This window comes from Anguilla anguilla, chromosome 6 (assembly GCF_013347855.1).
Source record: "Anguilla anguilla isolate fAngAng1 chromosome 6, fAngAng1.pri, whole genome shotgun sequence".
In the NCBI taxonomy this organism is placed as follows: domain Eukaryota; kingdom Metazoa; phylum Chordata; class Actinopteri; order Anguilliformes; family Anguillidae; genus Anguilla; species Anguilla anguilla.
This window is the reverse complement of record NC_049206.1, coordinates 56,983,975-57,001,408: the sequence shown is the minus strand read 5'-3', so window position 1 is coordinate 57,001,408 and position 17,434 is coordinate 56,983,975. Positions and strand designations below refer to the sequence as shown.

The 17,434-nt window shown below is 45.5% G+C and overlaps 1 protein-coding gene across 1 annotated transcript in view; it reads left to right on the top strand.

Annotated features, from left to right (window-relative positions):
* Positions 1-3,116: 3,116 nt before the first annotated feature.
* The window catches only part of adgb (androglobin), a 53,356-nt gene continuing 39,038 nt past the window's right edge, over positions 3,117-17,434 (top strand). The window contains exons 1-9 of the mRNA XM_035424099.1: positions 3,117-3,320; positions 4,074-4,233; positions 5,091-5,183; positions 6,705-6,776; positions 7,471-7,674; positions 12,672-12,811; positions 14,055-14,141; positions 16,061-16,248; positions 17,008-17,115. Of these exons, the coding sequence (XP_035279990.1) occupies positions 3,247-3,320; positions 4,074-4,233; positions 5,091-5,183; positions 6,705-6,776; positions 7,471-7,674; positions 12,672-12,811; positions 14,055-14,141; positions 16,061-16,248; positions 17,008-17,115 (1,126 nt within the window). The 5' untranslated portion in view covers positions 3,117-3,246. The remainder of the gene's footprint in view (positions 3,321-4,073; positions 4,234-5,090; positions 5,184-6,704; positions 6,777-7,470; positions 7,675-12,671; positions 12,812-14,054; positions 14,142-16,060; positions 16,249-17,007; positions 17,116-17,434) is intronic.

Below are 17,434 nucleotides of genomic sequence, written 5' to 3'. Positions count from 1 at the left end.
CCGTAAAGCCAACGCAGGCACACATTTTAGTAAAGAATAAATAAATGAATTCTCTCTGAATGACATTTTTTATTGACCAAGATCACAGGTGTGTGCTTCGATCGCCTCCTTGTGAACGTGCGCGCGCTGATGTTCTGAACGCAAGCGGAGCCGAAGGTCTCCCTCGTTTTATTTCTTCTGTGGTCGCGTCGCTCATCACAAAGGGGTGCGAACGGTCTTAAGTTTCACGCCAGCGGTCCTCAGTTCCCGAATTAGCCGAGTCGTTTACCCCATCTGAATAATAATCGTGAGCTAAGGGTTGTCTGCAGGAACTGCAGAAACGCCTTCGGAGGAAAACGATTTTCTTTGGATTGAAGGGAAGGGAACGAGCGGACCGGCGCCGGAGGGCATAGCTGTTCAGAGAACTACGGTGGCTATAATTGGTTAGAAAAAAATCGTCCGCAAGCACACACACACACACCAGCCCCGCAGGACCGCAGTTTGTAAACCTCTCCAGTACACGGTGCCTGCTTTGAACAGTCAGGGAGAGGTCAGTGTTAGCGGACAGGAGGTGCAGAAACGGTAGGTATTTGATGCATTCTCTCCATGTAATGTACGTGCTGCCGAGGCTAATGATGCTTCTGAATCGAAATGCCCTCTAAATCCTCACGGACTGAATTGTGTCTCACTTTTTCAGGAACAACGCGCAGTCGTACCTGCCCAGGACACAGGAAGCACACCACTGCTGCGAATCTCCTTGTTTTTATGCTTTTCTCTCCTCTATATCTCTCCCTCTCTATCTCTTCTCCCTCCTTCCCTCCCTTTCTCTTGCTCTCTTCCTCTCTCTCCCTCCCCCTCTCTTTCTCTCCCTCTCTATTGCCACTTCCTCCTTCCCTCCCTTTCTCTTGCTCTCCTCTTTCCCCCTACTCCCTCTCTCTACTTCTCTCTATCTCTTCTCACTTTCCCTTCCTTTCTCTTGTTCTCACGCTTTCTCTCTCCCTCTCTCTCCATCTCACACACACACGCACAGACATACACACATACACACACACACACACACTCACACACATACACATTTTACTACCGGACCTATCTCCTAGGTCTCCCAGGAATCTAGGTTTGAACTTTGCAGCTCTGTCTCTGAGACGGGGCCAGTGGACAAGGCTGCCGTTCAGCTCTCCTGTGGTTCTGTGCTGTGCGGAAGTGAAGCCAGGGACACATGCTGCCACTTACGCCATGGTGTGTGACAGTCATCAGACCCCTCCCTCCCTCCCTCCCAGCCAGCTCGTGCTCCTCCACACCCTCATCATTAACAGGAAGTTTGCTCAGCACAATGGGAAGAGCTGTCTTGTAACACCCCCCCCCCCCCCCAACCCCCTCCTTCACCCAAGACTTCAAATAGATCAGCCACAGACACGGTTGTGACCCCCAAAGTACTCTGACATAAATCACATTAAATAAATCAACAAAAAAAAAATTTTTTTTTAATTGAATTGCGCGGCCCAGCAATGGTTGTGGCCCTAAACGTCTAAATAGTTTTTGTGCCAACGGCCTGCGCAGCTGAGTCACAACAAAAACAACAAAAAAGTTTTAAATGTGAAAAAGCTCAGTTTCCCACACAAAGCATATGCTCTCTTTATACCTGAAAAAAATGCCCATTTTTCAAAATCTGCCCATGGTATTGCCAGGTTACAACTAAGCTATTGCACATTTATTTCACACAAAATTTTTGTTTGATTTGCCTTGATGTGGCTTTTTTTTATTGTCACACTGGAAACCTATGCGCTTTGTATGCAGTTTCCTCATGTTTTATCTGTTATTCAACAAGACAGCCACTGACATTTGTTTCTCTGAGTCACCGCGACTGTAATACGTTCCCTCATATGATCCTTGAAGTAGCACTCACAAAAAATGAACCTTGATTAGCAAGTGCATCAGATTGACAAATGCTAGGGGAATTGGCTGTCCAAATGACTTTCGCAATCACAATGATAAACCGTTTACTATTCTTCACAGATAATTCTAACAATCCAGGTAATTTAGTTTAAAAATATATATAAATAAATAAATAAAAAAGACATTTGCGCCAGAAAAACCTGTATTAACCCTTTAGAGGGTAGCCTAGTTTTTTGTGATCTTGCTCCTTAAATCAGCCTTATATTACTTTCAGTATCAGCAGTATAAGTAAAGACACAGGCCGTGCTCTCCGTTCCTCGCCCTTGCCAAAAATATCTCGCATGAAGTTGTATTTCTTCCTCCGGTAAACATTAGCAATTCAAAAGCCACTGCTGCGTTAGCACGGGCAGAACGCCTAGCCTCCGACATTAGCTAAGTGTAGCTACCGGGGCCTGCTAGGTCAGGGACCAGATCAGTGGACGTTAATGAAACATGATGCGCAGTCTATTTCAAAGCCTTTAGGGCCGTCAAGCTTTCAGCACACAAAGGAATTTTCGATGTATATTCCTAATGTTTCGCTGCTGGGTACGAATAGCTGGCACTGCTCGCGTTTAGCTACTTGGCATAGGCCTACTGGTATTTGCACACACAGTAGGCCAAATCAATGCATTCACAGGAGTCCTAAGTGTACATTTAAATCTGTAAGATATTTTTACTATCAGAATGGCTGAAAATATTTTTTTTTCAAATTGCAACTGACATTGAACAGCCACTATCTTCCCTCGTGGTCATTTATCTCCAAATAACAGCTCTGAAGAAAAAATAAATAATAGTAATAATTGCCTAAATAAAAGCAAATCCCCCAGATTATAGCCTATCGGGAAATAAAACATTTAAAATGCAATCATAAATATTAATGTTAAATGGGAGCCAATTTAACGAGCAGGTTCCCCGATTTATTTCTGTTTTTGGACAACGTTACATTGTGGTTTCATCAGTTTAAAAAATGTGCGAGCTTATTATTATTTTTGGTTTTATGACCTGTTTCAAAATCCCCGGAGGTGTTATCAGAATCACATTAGGCAGAGGGTAACAGTTTGTTGGTAAATTTGCATATTCTATAATATTTACCTGTATTATATAAATGCATTGACTACAATACTGTCCATTCCGTAAAGCTACTAGGTCTGAGACCCAGGAAACGGGAATCGCGTTTCCCCTCCCAGGTTTGGTCGCTTAGCAACAGTGCAAACTTTCACGAGCTTCTTGCAATTAAACGGGTGCGCACAGGTGCAAGTGGCGTAAGACTGACTTTCTTGGTGTCTTTCGGTGTTCGCGAGTTTTTAAATCGGTGAAAGCACCGATTCTGCAATGTCGACTGCTTCGCCAAAGAAAAGGGGCTCCACCAGCCGAATCGCATCGTCTCAAGGGATACAAAACAAAGAGTAAGTTGTTTTATTTAAGTTCAGCTAAATCGAAGTTCAGCTTGAAGTTAACTTGCTAGTGGCCTACAGTGGGCTGTCTGGTTCATACACCGCTGGTGGTTACTTGTTAACAGAGAATAGGTTAGTGAGCTCAGTGTCTGTAATACCTTGCAATACTATACGCACTTTTTCAGACATTTCACTTTAAAGCGTGTTATTACTGTCTTTTGCAACAAGCGCACTCCGTCTTGCGCACTCTCGAGCGGTCGCGTTACTGCAGTCAAAGGTGAGATGCTGCCAAACATGTTATGTTATTGTAAATGACCTGGGTGTCCTAGAATAAACCAAGAACCAATGTCAGTGTGTTCTGTCTTGAACCTGTCGTTTTACCGTTGTACTCTCGGCACATCGCTGTGTCACAGACACGCATTATAAGATGGGGATGTGTCACTGAGTTTCGTCGTTCGAAGTTTTCGAAGGATCTGGCTGGGCTACTTTGAATGATCTCCTCCTGCACTGTGCGTGTGTTTTAGTCGACTAATCATTTAACGTTAATTTCACATTTCAGTGTAGATTGGGGGAAAAAAAAGAAAAGGATACGAAAAACCTCAAAAACAAACAATAAAATAAGTAAATAAATAAACAGACGGTATTGCAGCCAGAAGTGTGATCACGAGTATTCAAATTTGTCAGCGCCGGGGTTTGGTTGTGGGTTTCTGTACGTCGCAGTGTTGCATTTGGTTAACAGTTTGGTACCGTTCTTACGGACGACAGAACGGCATCACTGGTGGCCAGCGGCTCAGAGGGTCTTGGGGAAGGTAAAAGGGCCAAATTTCCGATCTGGCCCGAGTGGAGCGACGCGGAGGTCAACGCCGAGAAGTGGGAAGCCGCCAAGGGGTCCAAAGATGGAAAAGCAGGGAAAAGCCCGTTTGTCGTGAGTACAGAAATGACGTTTCAACCGACGAACATCTGGTAGAAATTCCAGCTATCAACCAAAGACCGAAATCGCACTGGAAGCAGCTGCTGCTCCATCTGGGTACCATGTGGAATTTAGTGACGGTCTGTTGTTTGTACCAAGCTGGCCCACCAGCTGGACATGGTATTGCCAGCATGGTTGCTACTCTATCTCAACCATCTTGTTGCCTGCTTGACCATCTCTAAATAAGCTTCAAACCAGCAGCACCAGCTTCAGACCCACTGGACCCACTTAAAACCAGACAGGAACCAAGCTGACATTTCCACCAGTGACCTCAGGTCAGGTGTTACATTAAAAAAATGCAGTTTATAAATCAAACTCCGTATTAGAATTAAATGTAAATTCTTGGGAAAATATCAACGGGCTCATTAATATTTACAGTATGGACACAGGAGATTTGAAATCTCAAAAATGCCGCAGAGGTTCTGGCCTTGCCTTTACTCACTGTGCAATCACAATAAATGTTGAAAAAATAAATGGTAGTTTAAAAAAAAATGTGTGCAAGATTGTAAAATAAAACTATATTTGATCTCTCTGGCACCCACAGTGGTCAGTATAACGTGTTGTGATTGGACGAGACAGTAAAATGGCTTATCACCTGACTTTAATCAGGTATTCCAGGATAAAGGCTGTCGGAAGGCAGGATTGTGGTGTGTAACTACAGTGTGCTTTAGGCCTTGGATTTTTATTTAATATTACATTGTTGTTGAATGCTGAATGGGAGAAACGGGGTATGTAGATAGAGGCCGTTACTGTCTTACTTTAAGCTGGCTGAACGAACATGCAAGCTCCTCTTCTCATAAATGAATTCACAGCCGTTCTTCGAAGACCCCGAGGGGAAGATTGAGCTGCCCCCATCTCTGAAAGTTCACTCGTGGAAACGCCCTCTGGAATACATACTCGCGAAGGTGAGGCGGACACCATCGCCGCGTGAATCCTAACACACACACGGGGATCCATTTCCGGCCTTGGAAATGGCCGCTTTCCAGGGAGAAGGGAAGGCTACACTGACTGAGTCTGTAATGTGCGTTTGTTGATCTTCTCAGTAACTGTAGAAAGGCTACCTTTAAAATAGAAATGGGTTTCCCAAAATACTTGATGCGTCTTGATTTAAATCAGAGAAGGGTAGATTTAGGGAATTGAGTAACTTCAACCAGAAAGGATCTGCACTGCAATGTTTTTAGTCAAGGATAGAAAAAAAGATTCAGACATTTTGGCTGTATTTGTCAGTGACCGCTGACAGTAGTCTCTTGTACCCAATGCTCTAGCATCACCACAGGTGTACAAGCTGATTGGAGACAAAAAACTGCCAGACAGGCCCTCTGTTGTGTTCTGATATAACTGTCGTTGTGCAGCACGCACCTGTAATATTTTCGCGAGTGTTCTGAATCGTCCTGCAGACCTGCTATGTCGTGCTCGCCGGCTGCCTCGTGCTGAGGTGTCATTTTAATATTTGCGCTCGACTTTCTTCCTCATCTGTGAAACTTCCGGAATGATTCCGCTCCATGACTCGGCGCTAGCGGCGGTTAGCACGGGTCACGGGCTGCCTAGTTAATGCAATTAAAGGCCGCGAGGATTCACCGCGGCGCGGTCAGCAGAACTGCGATCTTTACCACGCGCCGATCGTTCAAGTTATGAAATCGGCGATGTTGAGTCGAGCTGATGGAGCGAGAAGGGCAGGGAGGCAGGCGTGGCTACTGTTGCTGCCGGACCAATGACACACCTTGTTTCGTTACGGTGGACCAATCAGACCCCTCACAGTGTTTCGGTGGACCAATTAGACCCCTCGCAGTGTGATGATGGACCAATTAGACCCCTCGCTTTGTTACGGTGGACCAATTAGACCCCTCGCTTTGTCACAGTGGACCAATTAGACCCCTTGCTTTGTTATGGTGGACCAATCAGACCCCTCACAGTGTTTCGGTGGACCAGTTAGACCCCTGGCTTTCTTACGGTGGACCAATCAGACCCCTCGCTTTGTTTTGGTGGACCAATCAGACCCCTCACAGTGGTTCAGTGGACCAATTAGACCCCTTGCTCCCCTTGCTTCTGCACAGGAGAATAACCCAGAGCTTGCTCACCATTCCACCCAGTTATTTGTGGAGAATGTAATTCAGATTTGATCAGTGATTCGCCAGGGCCATTAACTCCCTAATTAAATATTCATGATTACATGCTTTCTTGGAGGAGTTGCATAGGGTTGGCCTGGAGATGAATGATTACAGATTTAATGAAGCTGGAAGCTGTATGAACTTCAACTTTCACTTACATGATTACTAATATATTGTCTTGTCAATAAAGCACACATTTTACTTTTTTGTAGCAATGTTTTGTGAGCCAGTTTTTGTGCAGCTAGGTGGTGATTATTGTGTTGTGTTTTTAAATATGGAAATAAGGATTTGAAACTTTTATTATGCCTTTGATGCCAGGCTCCTGTTGTGGTGGAGAATGAAACTGCCTTTGACCTTGTGTCAGCAAACGAGCATCTGCTTTCAAGTGAGGTAAGTGCTGTAGCCATCTTTATTCTGTGCATTTATTAACTTTTCTGTTTTTCCATTCATTATGTCAGTAATGGCACTATCACTCAGCAGGCACTAATTATTGTAGACCTATGGAAAAATTTAAAGAGAAAGTTTGGATTTCATCGTTTGGATCACAATTTAAAGGGAATGTTTGGACATCACCAATTAGATAAAAAAATATCACTGACTAAAAAATAAATTGTGGCCATGACTTCATTCAGTGGTGTCCAGTCTTATCCAGTAAGGTCGGTGTGGGTGCACATTTTTGTTTTAGCCTAGCGCTGAAACATCTGCTTCTGCTTATCAAGATTCTACTTTTTAATGAATTAGTGAATTAATTAATTCTGGTTTTGTAGTGCTGGGCTAAAGCAAAAACCTGCACCCTTACCGGCTGTTTTCGGATAAGATTGGACACCCCCTGTCCTAATAGTTTGGGGAACTGGGATGGGGGTGTTAAGTGCGTGCTAGGGGAGTGTTTCCTGACAGTGCTGCGTTAATTAAAAAGGTGCGATTCGGTTTTAGAGAGTGAAATGTACAGTAACTATACTGCATTTTAAGATTTGCTCAGGGCTGGCAGTGGAAACCACGCAGGCTGGCCGAACCTCACCTTTCTCTGGTCTCGCACGTCCGTCAGATTTCCCGTTTCTTTCCTCCTTTCCTCCTCCCCGATTAGCTTTTAAGATGGATAATCAGCGAAATATGCATCGTTTGGACCACCTGTAACGGGAGCACTGCCGTGGACAGGAGGGTTTCTCCTGAGCCACCCAGCCAGGGGTGGAGACCATGGGAGCACATCTACTCGCTATGCAAAGTCGCCAAGGGCCACGTGCCCCTCTACAACGCCTATGGGAAGTACGTGGTCAAGCTGTACTGGATGGTGAGTCACCCCGAGCAAACCTCCGTGGTTATTTCGGCTAATCTGTGTGGGATTGATTGTTGTTTTTGATGTTTATCCTCATCCCTGGGTGGCTGACCAGAAGAATGCGCTCTCGCCGTCACATATTTTTTCATCTGTAATTCTTGCGGCGTGTGTGACTGCAGCGAGAGAGAGCTGAGAAGGTCATCCTTGCTCACAGAAACGATAATAAAAAAAAAAAAGACAAATGTGTTCCGGAACTTTCTGTTTAGTCTATAGATGCTTCAGATTGTGTGAGTTAAAACAAATGACGGTAAGCGATTGCATGTTTACTTATTCCCACATGCATATGCGTGGGTTTGGCGGGCAGGGGGGGCGGGTGGGGGCGGGACAGGGAGACATGTCACCCCTTATATTTTCATATTAATTCATTAGCTGTGAGACTTGACGTTTGACTCAGCGAGGCTAGGTGGTCCGGAAGTGTGTCTTCCCCAAAGTTGAAATGAAACCTGCGCCCTTTTGCCTGGGTAGAGGGTGCAGCGCTTCTAATTAGCCAGCAAGCTCAGTGAGGTGCAGTAAAGCTGAGGCCTTGTAGCAGGTTACCATGACAACACTCTCTGGCATGGCAACGCGCCCCTCAGATTCTAAATAACGACGTTCCATTTAGCTAGGTAGCGCATTTAAAGCGATATGGCACAAGAGGCAGTGCTGTATCACGAATACTACAGGGCTACAGGGGAGTTGTGAGGCGCAACGCGAAGCCTAGGGATCCCCCAAATTGCCTAGGGATCCCCAAAATTATCCTGGGGATCCCTAGGTGATACTAGCCTGGCTGGGAGATATAATCCCTCCAGTGTGTCCTAGGTCTGCCCCTGGGTCTTCTCCCAGCTGGACTTGCCTGGTGAACCTCCAAAGAGAGGTAACCAGGGGGCCATACTAGTCAGATGCCCCAAACCACCTCGACTGGCTCCTCTCAATGTGGAGGAGCAGCGGCTCTACTGTGAAGTCCTCCCGGACGGCTGACCTCCTCACCCTATCAAGCAGAGCAAGCCCCGCCACCCTGCGGAGAAACCCCGATTCGGCCGCTTGTGTTCGTGATCTCACTCTTTTTCGGTCACTGCCCAGAGCTCGTGACCGCCGGTGAGAGTGGGGAACAGAGTAAATTGAAAGCATCGCCGTTTCCAGTTCACCTCAATTGATTTCCTGAAATTGACTGAATTGAAAACGAAATTGACCCCTAAACCCAGGTTTCCCTGAGATTTCTCCTGCGGTAGTTCTGAAGCATAACCAGAATGTGGGACGCCTCCTTAAAAAATAGACGATACTTCACCGTTCACCGCTTTTAAAAAAAACCAAATTGGTCTCGGTTTTCACCAAGATCCTCTGTACCGTACGTCCCAGAATTCATAGCACTTGAAAGGCGCCCTCTCTCTCTCTCTCAGCTGAATTAGGGGGCACGGCGATTTTTTCAAAAGCACCTCTTTGTTTTACCCATAAAATGACAGTGCGATGCTAATTAGCACGTAATTATTTCTATGCTTGAGAGATACGTTAAGAGGATTTTTGCGCACAACGGGCCAAATCTACGCTCCGGCGATACAGCGGTACTGCTCTTAACTCTCAACGAGATTTTTAGCGTTTCCAGCTGGACGAGCTTCGCAGCCCGGTCGGTGTACATCGCGTAGACCGTTGCCGTGGCGATGGCGGTTACGCGGACGGCGGTCACGCCTCCCGACAGGTGGGCGGAGGGACGTGGCGGCGCGTTGAGCGTTCCCGGCTCCTCGGCGGTTGCAGTCGCTCGTTCTCAGCTGCAAACGATCGGGGGGGGGGGGGGGTCGAGGGGAGAAGTGGGGGGGGGGGGGGGGGGGGGGGCGGGGTAAGTGCAGCTGTGAACAGTCAGGACGATTTCAGCCTCGGTGTAAAGACCGCGACTGAATCTCGCCGCCAGCGCCCCGCGGACAGACAGCCGTGGAGGCGGTTGTGATGGGAGGGACCCCGAGCTCGCAGAGGAGGGCATCGATTTCGGCGAGAAGCGCGAAAAACATCACTATCAATGACTCAACTAGAAATGGGACATTTTTCCCAATTGGGGGGGGGGGGGAGAAAAAAAAATCAGTGGTTACTCTCAGCAATGTGTCATAAAATGTGACTCAAAAAATATAAACGCAAGAGCTGTTGTATGCATCGGTTGCCAAAATTAATTCACCGGCCTGTCAACCTGACGAAAAAAAAAAAAAAAAAAAAGAGAGTACTGCTTGCATTTCCTGTGAACGTACAGTGAGTCAATGCTGAGGATAACAGTTGGGTGAATTCCAGCCGTTGAATTTTAGTAACGGAGGATCCGATTTGGGAAAAGAAAGGGGGCCAGTAATGCGTCTTAAAACTCGGGTGTTGTGTGATTTTTTTTCATTCATTCATTCATTCATTCATTCATTCATATTTGTGACCAGGGGTGGGCAAACGTGGGCAGAGTATGATTTTATTTGCCTTGTGTGTCAGCGTGCCCATAGATGCACAAGCAAAGTTTCACATTTTATTCAGTTTCACAGGCATTTTTTTCGACAGGTGACAGGTCCCAGAAATATATATGCATTTAATAACATAAACTATTGGCATTAAAAAAAATTTTTACTGTGAAACAAAAGGCCTAAATACTTCCACGGTCTGCATATCTGGCAGTTGAGTGCATATATAGAAATGAAACTCAGAATGGAATAACTTCTTGAGTAACTGTAGGGTATAAATTGTCACCAGCTCAAAATTTGTTCTCTTTTTGAATTCCTCCTTTTGTATTTTCTTGAAATGAGTGCACACTGGCTACTCAACTCTCAGGGGAAATGGGATTGGTAATGGTACTTTTTGCTGGGATATCAGTGATATGAATATGCATAGGTTATGATATCAGCATTTTTTTTTGTTTTGTTTCACATGACAGTTTTTTGCTCCAATACCAACCACAAAAAGGCAGCTTCAATGCAAAGTTTCAGTGCAAGGTTTTGGTGTCATCCACAGGGTGGTTTGATTTCAGTTTTGTTTGGTCTGTCTCAAAAGAACTGGAGTTTGAGTGTTCATAGGCCCATGGATCACAAGCCAGAATCTGGCCCAGCGAGTAGAATATTGCTGTGGAAAAATGAAATATTTTTAAATTTGCTCTAATGGCCTACCACAGGATCACCTGTGAGAGGTGACGTTACATCTCAGGCAGTCAATCCTGTAGGGCAAATTTCCAAAACTAAAGTAGACACACGTTGCTCCGTTTCCCTATCTCTTGCTGGGCGAGTGCAGTCCACTTCCTGTTGAGCTGTAGTGCCATCCTCCACAGAGCAGTCCGCGTCTTGCAATATGAATTCGTCACGCAGTTACTGTGATGGCCCTCATTGTCTGTCTGCAACGTGAAGTGTTCTTTTGTCAAGTGCGTATGAATGTACTGCCACTAGATGAAAGTGCAGCTTGCCATTAAACCCTTGACTCCTGAAATCCCACAGATGGTAATTGCTTTTAATATCAATGTTATGTTTTTTTTTTTAAATATTAAAGATCCCATATTTCATCTTTTATTTGATGTTAGTGGTAATGCGGGAAAGCTGGAACTAAAGAGAATTGACGTCGCGCTTCCCCTGCCCCCAAATTTAGCAAATCGGCTTTGGAATGTTCGATCCGGTCGCGTTGCCGCTGGTGATTTCACGGCCGAGAGTTCTCTCGTCTATATCGCGGGTGTCAGAACTCCAGTCCTTACGGGTCACAGCTTCTGTCTGGTTTCTGGTTTGTTTCAGCTCACGTGATTTAAATTGAACTCTTAGGTTGCCTTCTTTCTAAGGCTTTCTTTGGCTGCTGATTGAAAGGAAACTACGAAAGTCTGCAGACGCTGTGGCCCTCTGGGAGTTGGGTCTGGCATCCCTCTTCTAGGCCAAAGATTTTAATGCTGACACGCACGCTTTTGGGCATCTATAGGGATACCTGTACCTACTTAAAAATAAAAGAAACTGCTGACTGCTGACTTTTCAATGCCATTATACCTACGGCTACTTAAGGAGTTTTCAGACTTGACTGTAGTAAGTTTTTTTTTTTGGTCTGCCAGTAAGAGTAAAGCAGTTTCACGAACAAGCAAAAAAATCCCTTTTGGTGCTTTGAGCTTTTCTCACCATTTAAAAAAAAAAAAAAAAAGAATGAAATGAGTAATGTACATGGCATGGTTACACACAGCGTCAGAAAACACCATAGAGTTCTGGAGCAGAAGAACGTACTGATCAGGAAAAGCATTCCAGAGGTGGCTGCTGGGAAAGCGGTGCCGTTTCTCCTGGTTTTATTTGTCTTGCCGCTCTGTTGGATCGCTCACACCGAAATGACTGGAGCCGCTCTGACGCTAATCTTCCCAATCCATTTCCTCGTTTGTCCTGTTAGACCTGTCTTCAGGGTTCTGCTGCCGTCCATTCTCTCTTAACGATTAAACTGGGCTGTCCAGCGGAGGATGGGCTCCCCCTCTACAACCGGCTTCCTCCCGAGATTTCTTCCCTCTGGGGAGTTTTTTATCACCACGTTTTAAGTGCTTTTCTTCCCACTGGGGAGATTGATTTTTTTTTTTAGTCAATTGCTTGCTTTTTTTGGGGTTTAGGCATGGTTTTTTTTGCCTGGTTGCATTGCAGAGCATCTCTGTGACAGTGTCTCTGTAAAAAGTGCTATGCAAATAAAGGTGGATTTAACTGAATTGAAATTAAAATGTTTTTATGGATGAAAGATCCAACATATGTAGGTCCAGGTTAAACTCACAGATTCAAGGCAAAGGCAAATATATACATTCCTAATACTCTGTATGGGATTTAAATGACGCTACTGAACGAAGTCCATGACTCACGTGAAAAAAATCTAATGACTTGTCATAAGCCAGGCATTCCATACCACGGTTTGCACGTTCTTAAGAGGATGAAGCTCGCTCGGCTAATCCGTTCGTTTCTTCTGATTGGTGCGTGGGTTCACATTTGAATATCCTCCTCCTCCTCCTCCTCATCCTCAAATCCTAGGGCTGCTGGAGGAAGATCACGGTGGACGACGCCCTGCCTTTCGACGAGCAGAACAACATGCTTCTCCCTGCTACGACCGTCCAGGCAGAGCTGTGGCCCATGCTGCTGGCTAAAGCCATCATTAAGCTCGCAAACACAGAGTAAGCGTTTCTCCCCACTGTATCCTCGGCAAGCGGTAATATGATTTTAGCCCCTATACGCAATCTACTTTGTCGTAGAGGAATGCAGGCAATCTTTTTTTTCTAAATGAAATGATCAGGGGCTCTTTTAGACAGAGAAAACGCTGTTGTTTTCCCCACTTGCTGAAAAGATCTTTTGTCTCTCTTTCATTAAGGAGGAAAACAATGCTTTTTCTGATATTCTGCTGGGCTCCATAATACCTAAATGCTTTCACCACAACAGTATACAGAGCACAGAGGCACACACACACACACACACACACACACACACATATATATGCAAGGGGGTCCTTGGTTCAAATCCTGGATGGGGCCTTTCTGTGTAGAGTTTGCATGTTCTCCCCGTGTCTGCGTGGGTTTTTTCTGGGTGCTCTGGTTTCCTCCCACAGTCCTGGACATGCAGGTTAGGTTAATTGGAGACTCTAAGTTGCCCCATAGGTATGAGTGTGTGAGTGAATGTTGTGTGTGCCCTGCAATGGGCTGGCAACCTACCCAGAGATGTATTCCTGCCTCTCGCCCAGTGCATGCTGGGATGCATGCAGTATGTTCAAGGACTTATTTTCCTTTTATATTTTGGAATATGAAAGGTGATGATGCTGGCTTTGCATTAATGGCATGCTGTTGAAATGATTTCATAACACATTAACAATAAGCAGAATAAAGTTTTGGGGGTTTTTTTTCTTCTGTAAACTGGACACACTAAAACATGATCTCCAGGGACATAACTAGCTAAACTGCCATCTGGTTTATAAACTTGACCGCCAGAAAAACACCAGAAGAGAAGTATTAGTGTCTTCTCCCCCTCTCTCCCTGCACTGCAGTACATGAAAGACTGCTCTCTTCTATTTTATTGGCAATTTGGGTATCAAGCAGCCAATGCAATTTGTCTTTTTTAGGTATGGGCATCTGATAAACATTAGGCAGTAAACATCTCTCTCGTAAAAAAAGACATACAAAAACAAACAAACGAAAGAAAAAGGGCTTTGGTTGTTGCGTAAGTGTGAAACCCACCTGAAACGCTGCATATTTGCGGTAATTGGTTAATTCCCTCGGCTCGTGCGAACACGACGCATTCCCAGCTGCTGCTAGGTTACCGAACCGCGCTTTAAAAAAAAAAAAGAAAGAAAAAAAAAAGCCGTTATCTGTGGACTCGTTAACTGCGGTAAACGACCTGACCGCGCGCTAATTGTGCTTTTCCCCTCAGTGTCGGCCTGCATCGCTGGAGGGAGCTGGGAGACTTCACTGTCACGCACGCGCTCACTGGCTGGATCCCCGAACTTATCCCCCTACAGTACGTCTGTTCGCTTCTGCTTTTAAAGCCGTTCATTGATGTTATACTCAACTGCTAACTGATTACAGGGAAGGTTCTATCTGTCACTAAGGAGGGATAGTTAGAATTTGGGTATAGGATTGTTAGCAACTGCTCTCTTTGCTCTCAGCCTGCAGAAAGCCTTTCTACCTTACCCCTTTATGATTATATAGGTTTTTTTTGGTCATAAACAAAAATATTTTCTTCCACACTGCTTAAAAAAATTATACTGCCCCCCCCCCCACCACCAATTTTGAGGTTCCAGGTGTGCACTCCAGTCCCCTCCTGACTGCTGTGCAAGCCTCAGGTCATGTGGTACCCTAGGAGAGCCAGCATCCGTGGATGTGTCTCCCTGGCAACAAGCATCCTTTGGGTACATGCCATGCTGACGAGATGAACCCCTGCTTTGGGCTTTAGTGTACCCTGCTCGGGTGTGACAAAGTCAGTTACGTGGCACTGCCGCAAACCCCCAGTAGTATTCGCCCAGGGCCCCATCTCGGAAGTAAAGGATATAGTGCCCATCTTGCATCAGTAATTACTGATATGAAAGGGCATCCCAGAAGGAACAAACCATTTTTGGCTAAAATAAATGATGCCCCGCCTAGCATGGGACTGTGAGAGGCCCTGTCCAATTGGTAGCCCAGGGGGAGGGTAAATTTTATAATTGTATAATGTACCTGATATTTGTGTACCAGAAACAATATTGCCAAAATGTGACCATCACTGACTAATAGACAAATATTTGCTCTCTAAAATGACCCCAGTGGGGAGGTGGGTGGGTCTTAAGCTCAGTCGGCCATTTTCCTCAAACAAAACCACAGATCAACCTCTGTCATTCCAGTTTAGAATATTCAGATTAGTAACGCCTGTTGTTGTTGCCACGTGGATGTCCATAGCAACAGCATGTGTTGCTACAGAAGTGATGGTGGTGGGAGTGCTGGAACAGGGCAGTATGTGCATCATTAAGTGTATACAATATACTGTAGTGATATAAATCATTTGAATCCCCTTTCGGACTGAATGCTTTTTAGAGAGATACGATGACCTCCGATTTTAAGTGTAAATGCTTTCTCTTCATGAGGAAAAACGTAAGCTTGCCCGAGCAGTTTTAACACAATTTTTAATTGGCCTTTAGTTGGGCTTTGTGTCAGTTCATTCTGCCGACAGAGGCTGTGATGTATTCTGTGAAGCCTCGGAATATGTATTCGTGAAGCCGGGCGCGGTTCTTCGAAAATGCGCCGGCGTTCTCGTGGGACTCGTGCGCTGTGGTTTTCGTTCGTTGTGCGCTCCACGCTTTGGTGGCTTGTCCTGTTTAGCGGGGGCACCCACCGGAGACGCGATCGGTAAACTCGGAGAGGGTGTCCGTTTCCGGCAAAACCCGGGGACGCTCTATACCTTTTGTAAAAACAACTGTTTACTCATGGTTAAATATACCGACTGTAGCAAGTCAACTGGGTATATGAGAGATTAAATAAGAGTTCGTGAGTAATTTATTCCCTAAAACACAGCTAGAGACTGTGATGGCCAGTTCATTACGTAGAAATGAAGGCTGCTTTGTTGCAATGCTGTCATCAAAATCGGAATGTGTGATCAGTGTGGCAGATGGCTAACGATAAGGACACTTCTCCTAACACCTCTTAGCATGGGCGCTAGCTTTTAACAGGAAAATGCCCACGTTATGCAAATGTTTTATTGCCAAATAAACAAAGTGTATTGTAAAGTGTATTTCAGCCAAGGGGTACACTTGCATTGATGCAGCACATTTTTTGTCCCCAAGAAATCTCGCTTAATGAATACAATGCAATTTGGTCTGAATGGTGTTCTGGTGCCGGTGTGAATTGAACAGGATGCTGCCGCTGCATTGAACCGAGCATCCAAAGTCGAAGTTGAACTGTTTTCAGGTCGCGGTACATCGGTAAAGTTTGGGATTTCCTGCGGGGAACGATCCCGGAGTTCCAGCCCGCGGAGGAGGACGGCGGCGAGGAGAGGCCGTCGCCGAAAGACTCGGAATCCCGGGCCGAGTCCCGAGTCCAGAACGAAAGCGCGAGCGAATCGCCCATGGCAACCAAAACCCCAGAGAGAACGCGAGGTAAGGAGCAGGCTGCCGTGAGATGGAACGCGTTCGCGTTTCAGCTAAACATCGTCATGGCTACCAGAGTTGACTAATATATGTTGCGTAATTATTATGTTTTTGTTATTCTTATGAACCTGCCAATGTGTGGATTTTAGTTTTTATTGTGTGGTATTTTTTTTCACGTTTTCTTCATGAAAGTGGTTTTACATTATAGCCGTGAGTAATAAGCCATCAAACAGTCACCAGTGCTGATCCAGTGGAACAAATGCCTACAATTCTCTGTTTTCAGTTTCAAACAAAGAATCCACGAGTGTCATAGTTTTTGATATATTTAATCAAGTAAGCCAGACTAAAGGATGCTTTTTGCTGGCGGGAAATGGCAGAAGGTCTGACCCCTCTTCAGTTCATGAATTGTTCAGATCTCTGTCTAGTTTGTACCAAAATGCACCGCTGAAAGCTTTGCTAAATGAGTGAGAAATTAGGCAGATAATCAAGATGATCGAGATAATTGGCACTGACCTGAAATAAAGGGGATCTGAGAGCCGGTTCAGAGCCTTTTCCAGGCACTGAAGGCATAATTATTATGAGTTTTAAGTGAATATTTTGAATGTGGTCTTTGTGTGATTGTATGGCACCGTATGGTAATGCTGTATCGTTAGCGCAGTTCGGACACGTCCACACGCCGCCCAGTCTGAGTCGGTTCTTTTGGCCGCCATAATCCAAATTACAGCTATTTTATACCCCCCCCCCCCCCCCCCAATATTGATGGTGCAGATTCAGCCAAGCGGAGGGGCAAAGACTTGGACAGAGACAGAAAATCCTCCCTGGCCAACCGGCCTGCTTCCATTCAGCCTGATGCAGTGAACCTGCCGAACGAGGAAAGTGAGTCACACGCGCCGCTGTGTGTGTGTGTGTGTGTGCGCGTGCGCGCGCGCGTGTGTGTGTGCGTGTGTGTATAATTAAGTGTGTGTCTGTATGTGCCTGCATGCACGCGTGTTTATGTTTGCATATGTGTATATTTAAGTGTGGGCCTGTGTGTGTGTGAGTGTGTTTGTGCGTGCCTGACTGCATGTCTGTGTATGTGTGTGTGTGTGTGTGTGTGTGTGTGTGAGTATTTGCGCGAGTGTATGCAAATCCATCTCTTCCTCCCCTTTTGCGATGCATTATTCAAACAAAAAAGGAGCTGTGGGCTATTAATATT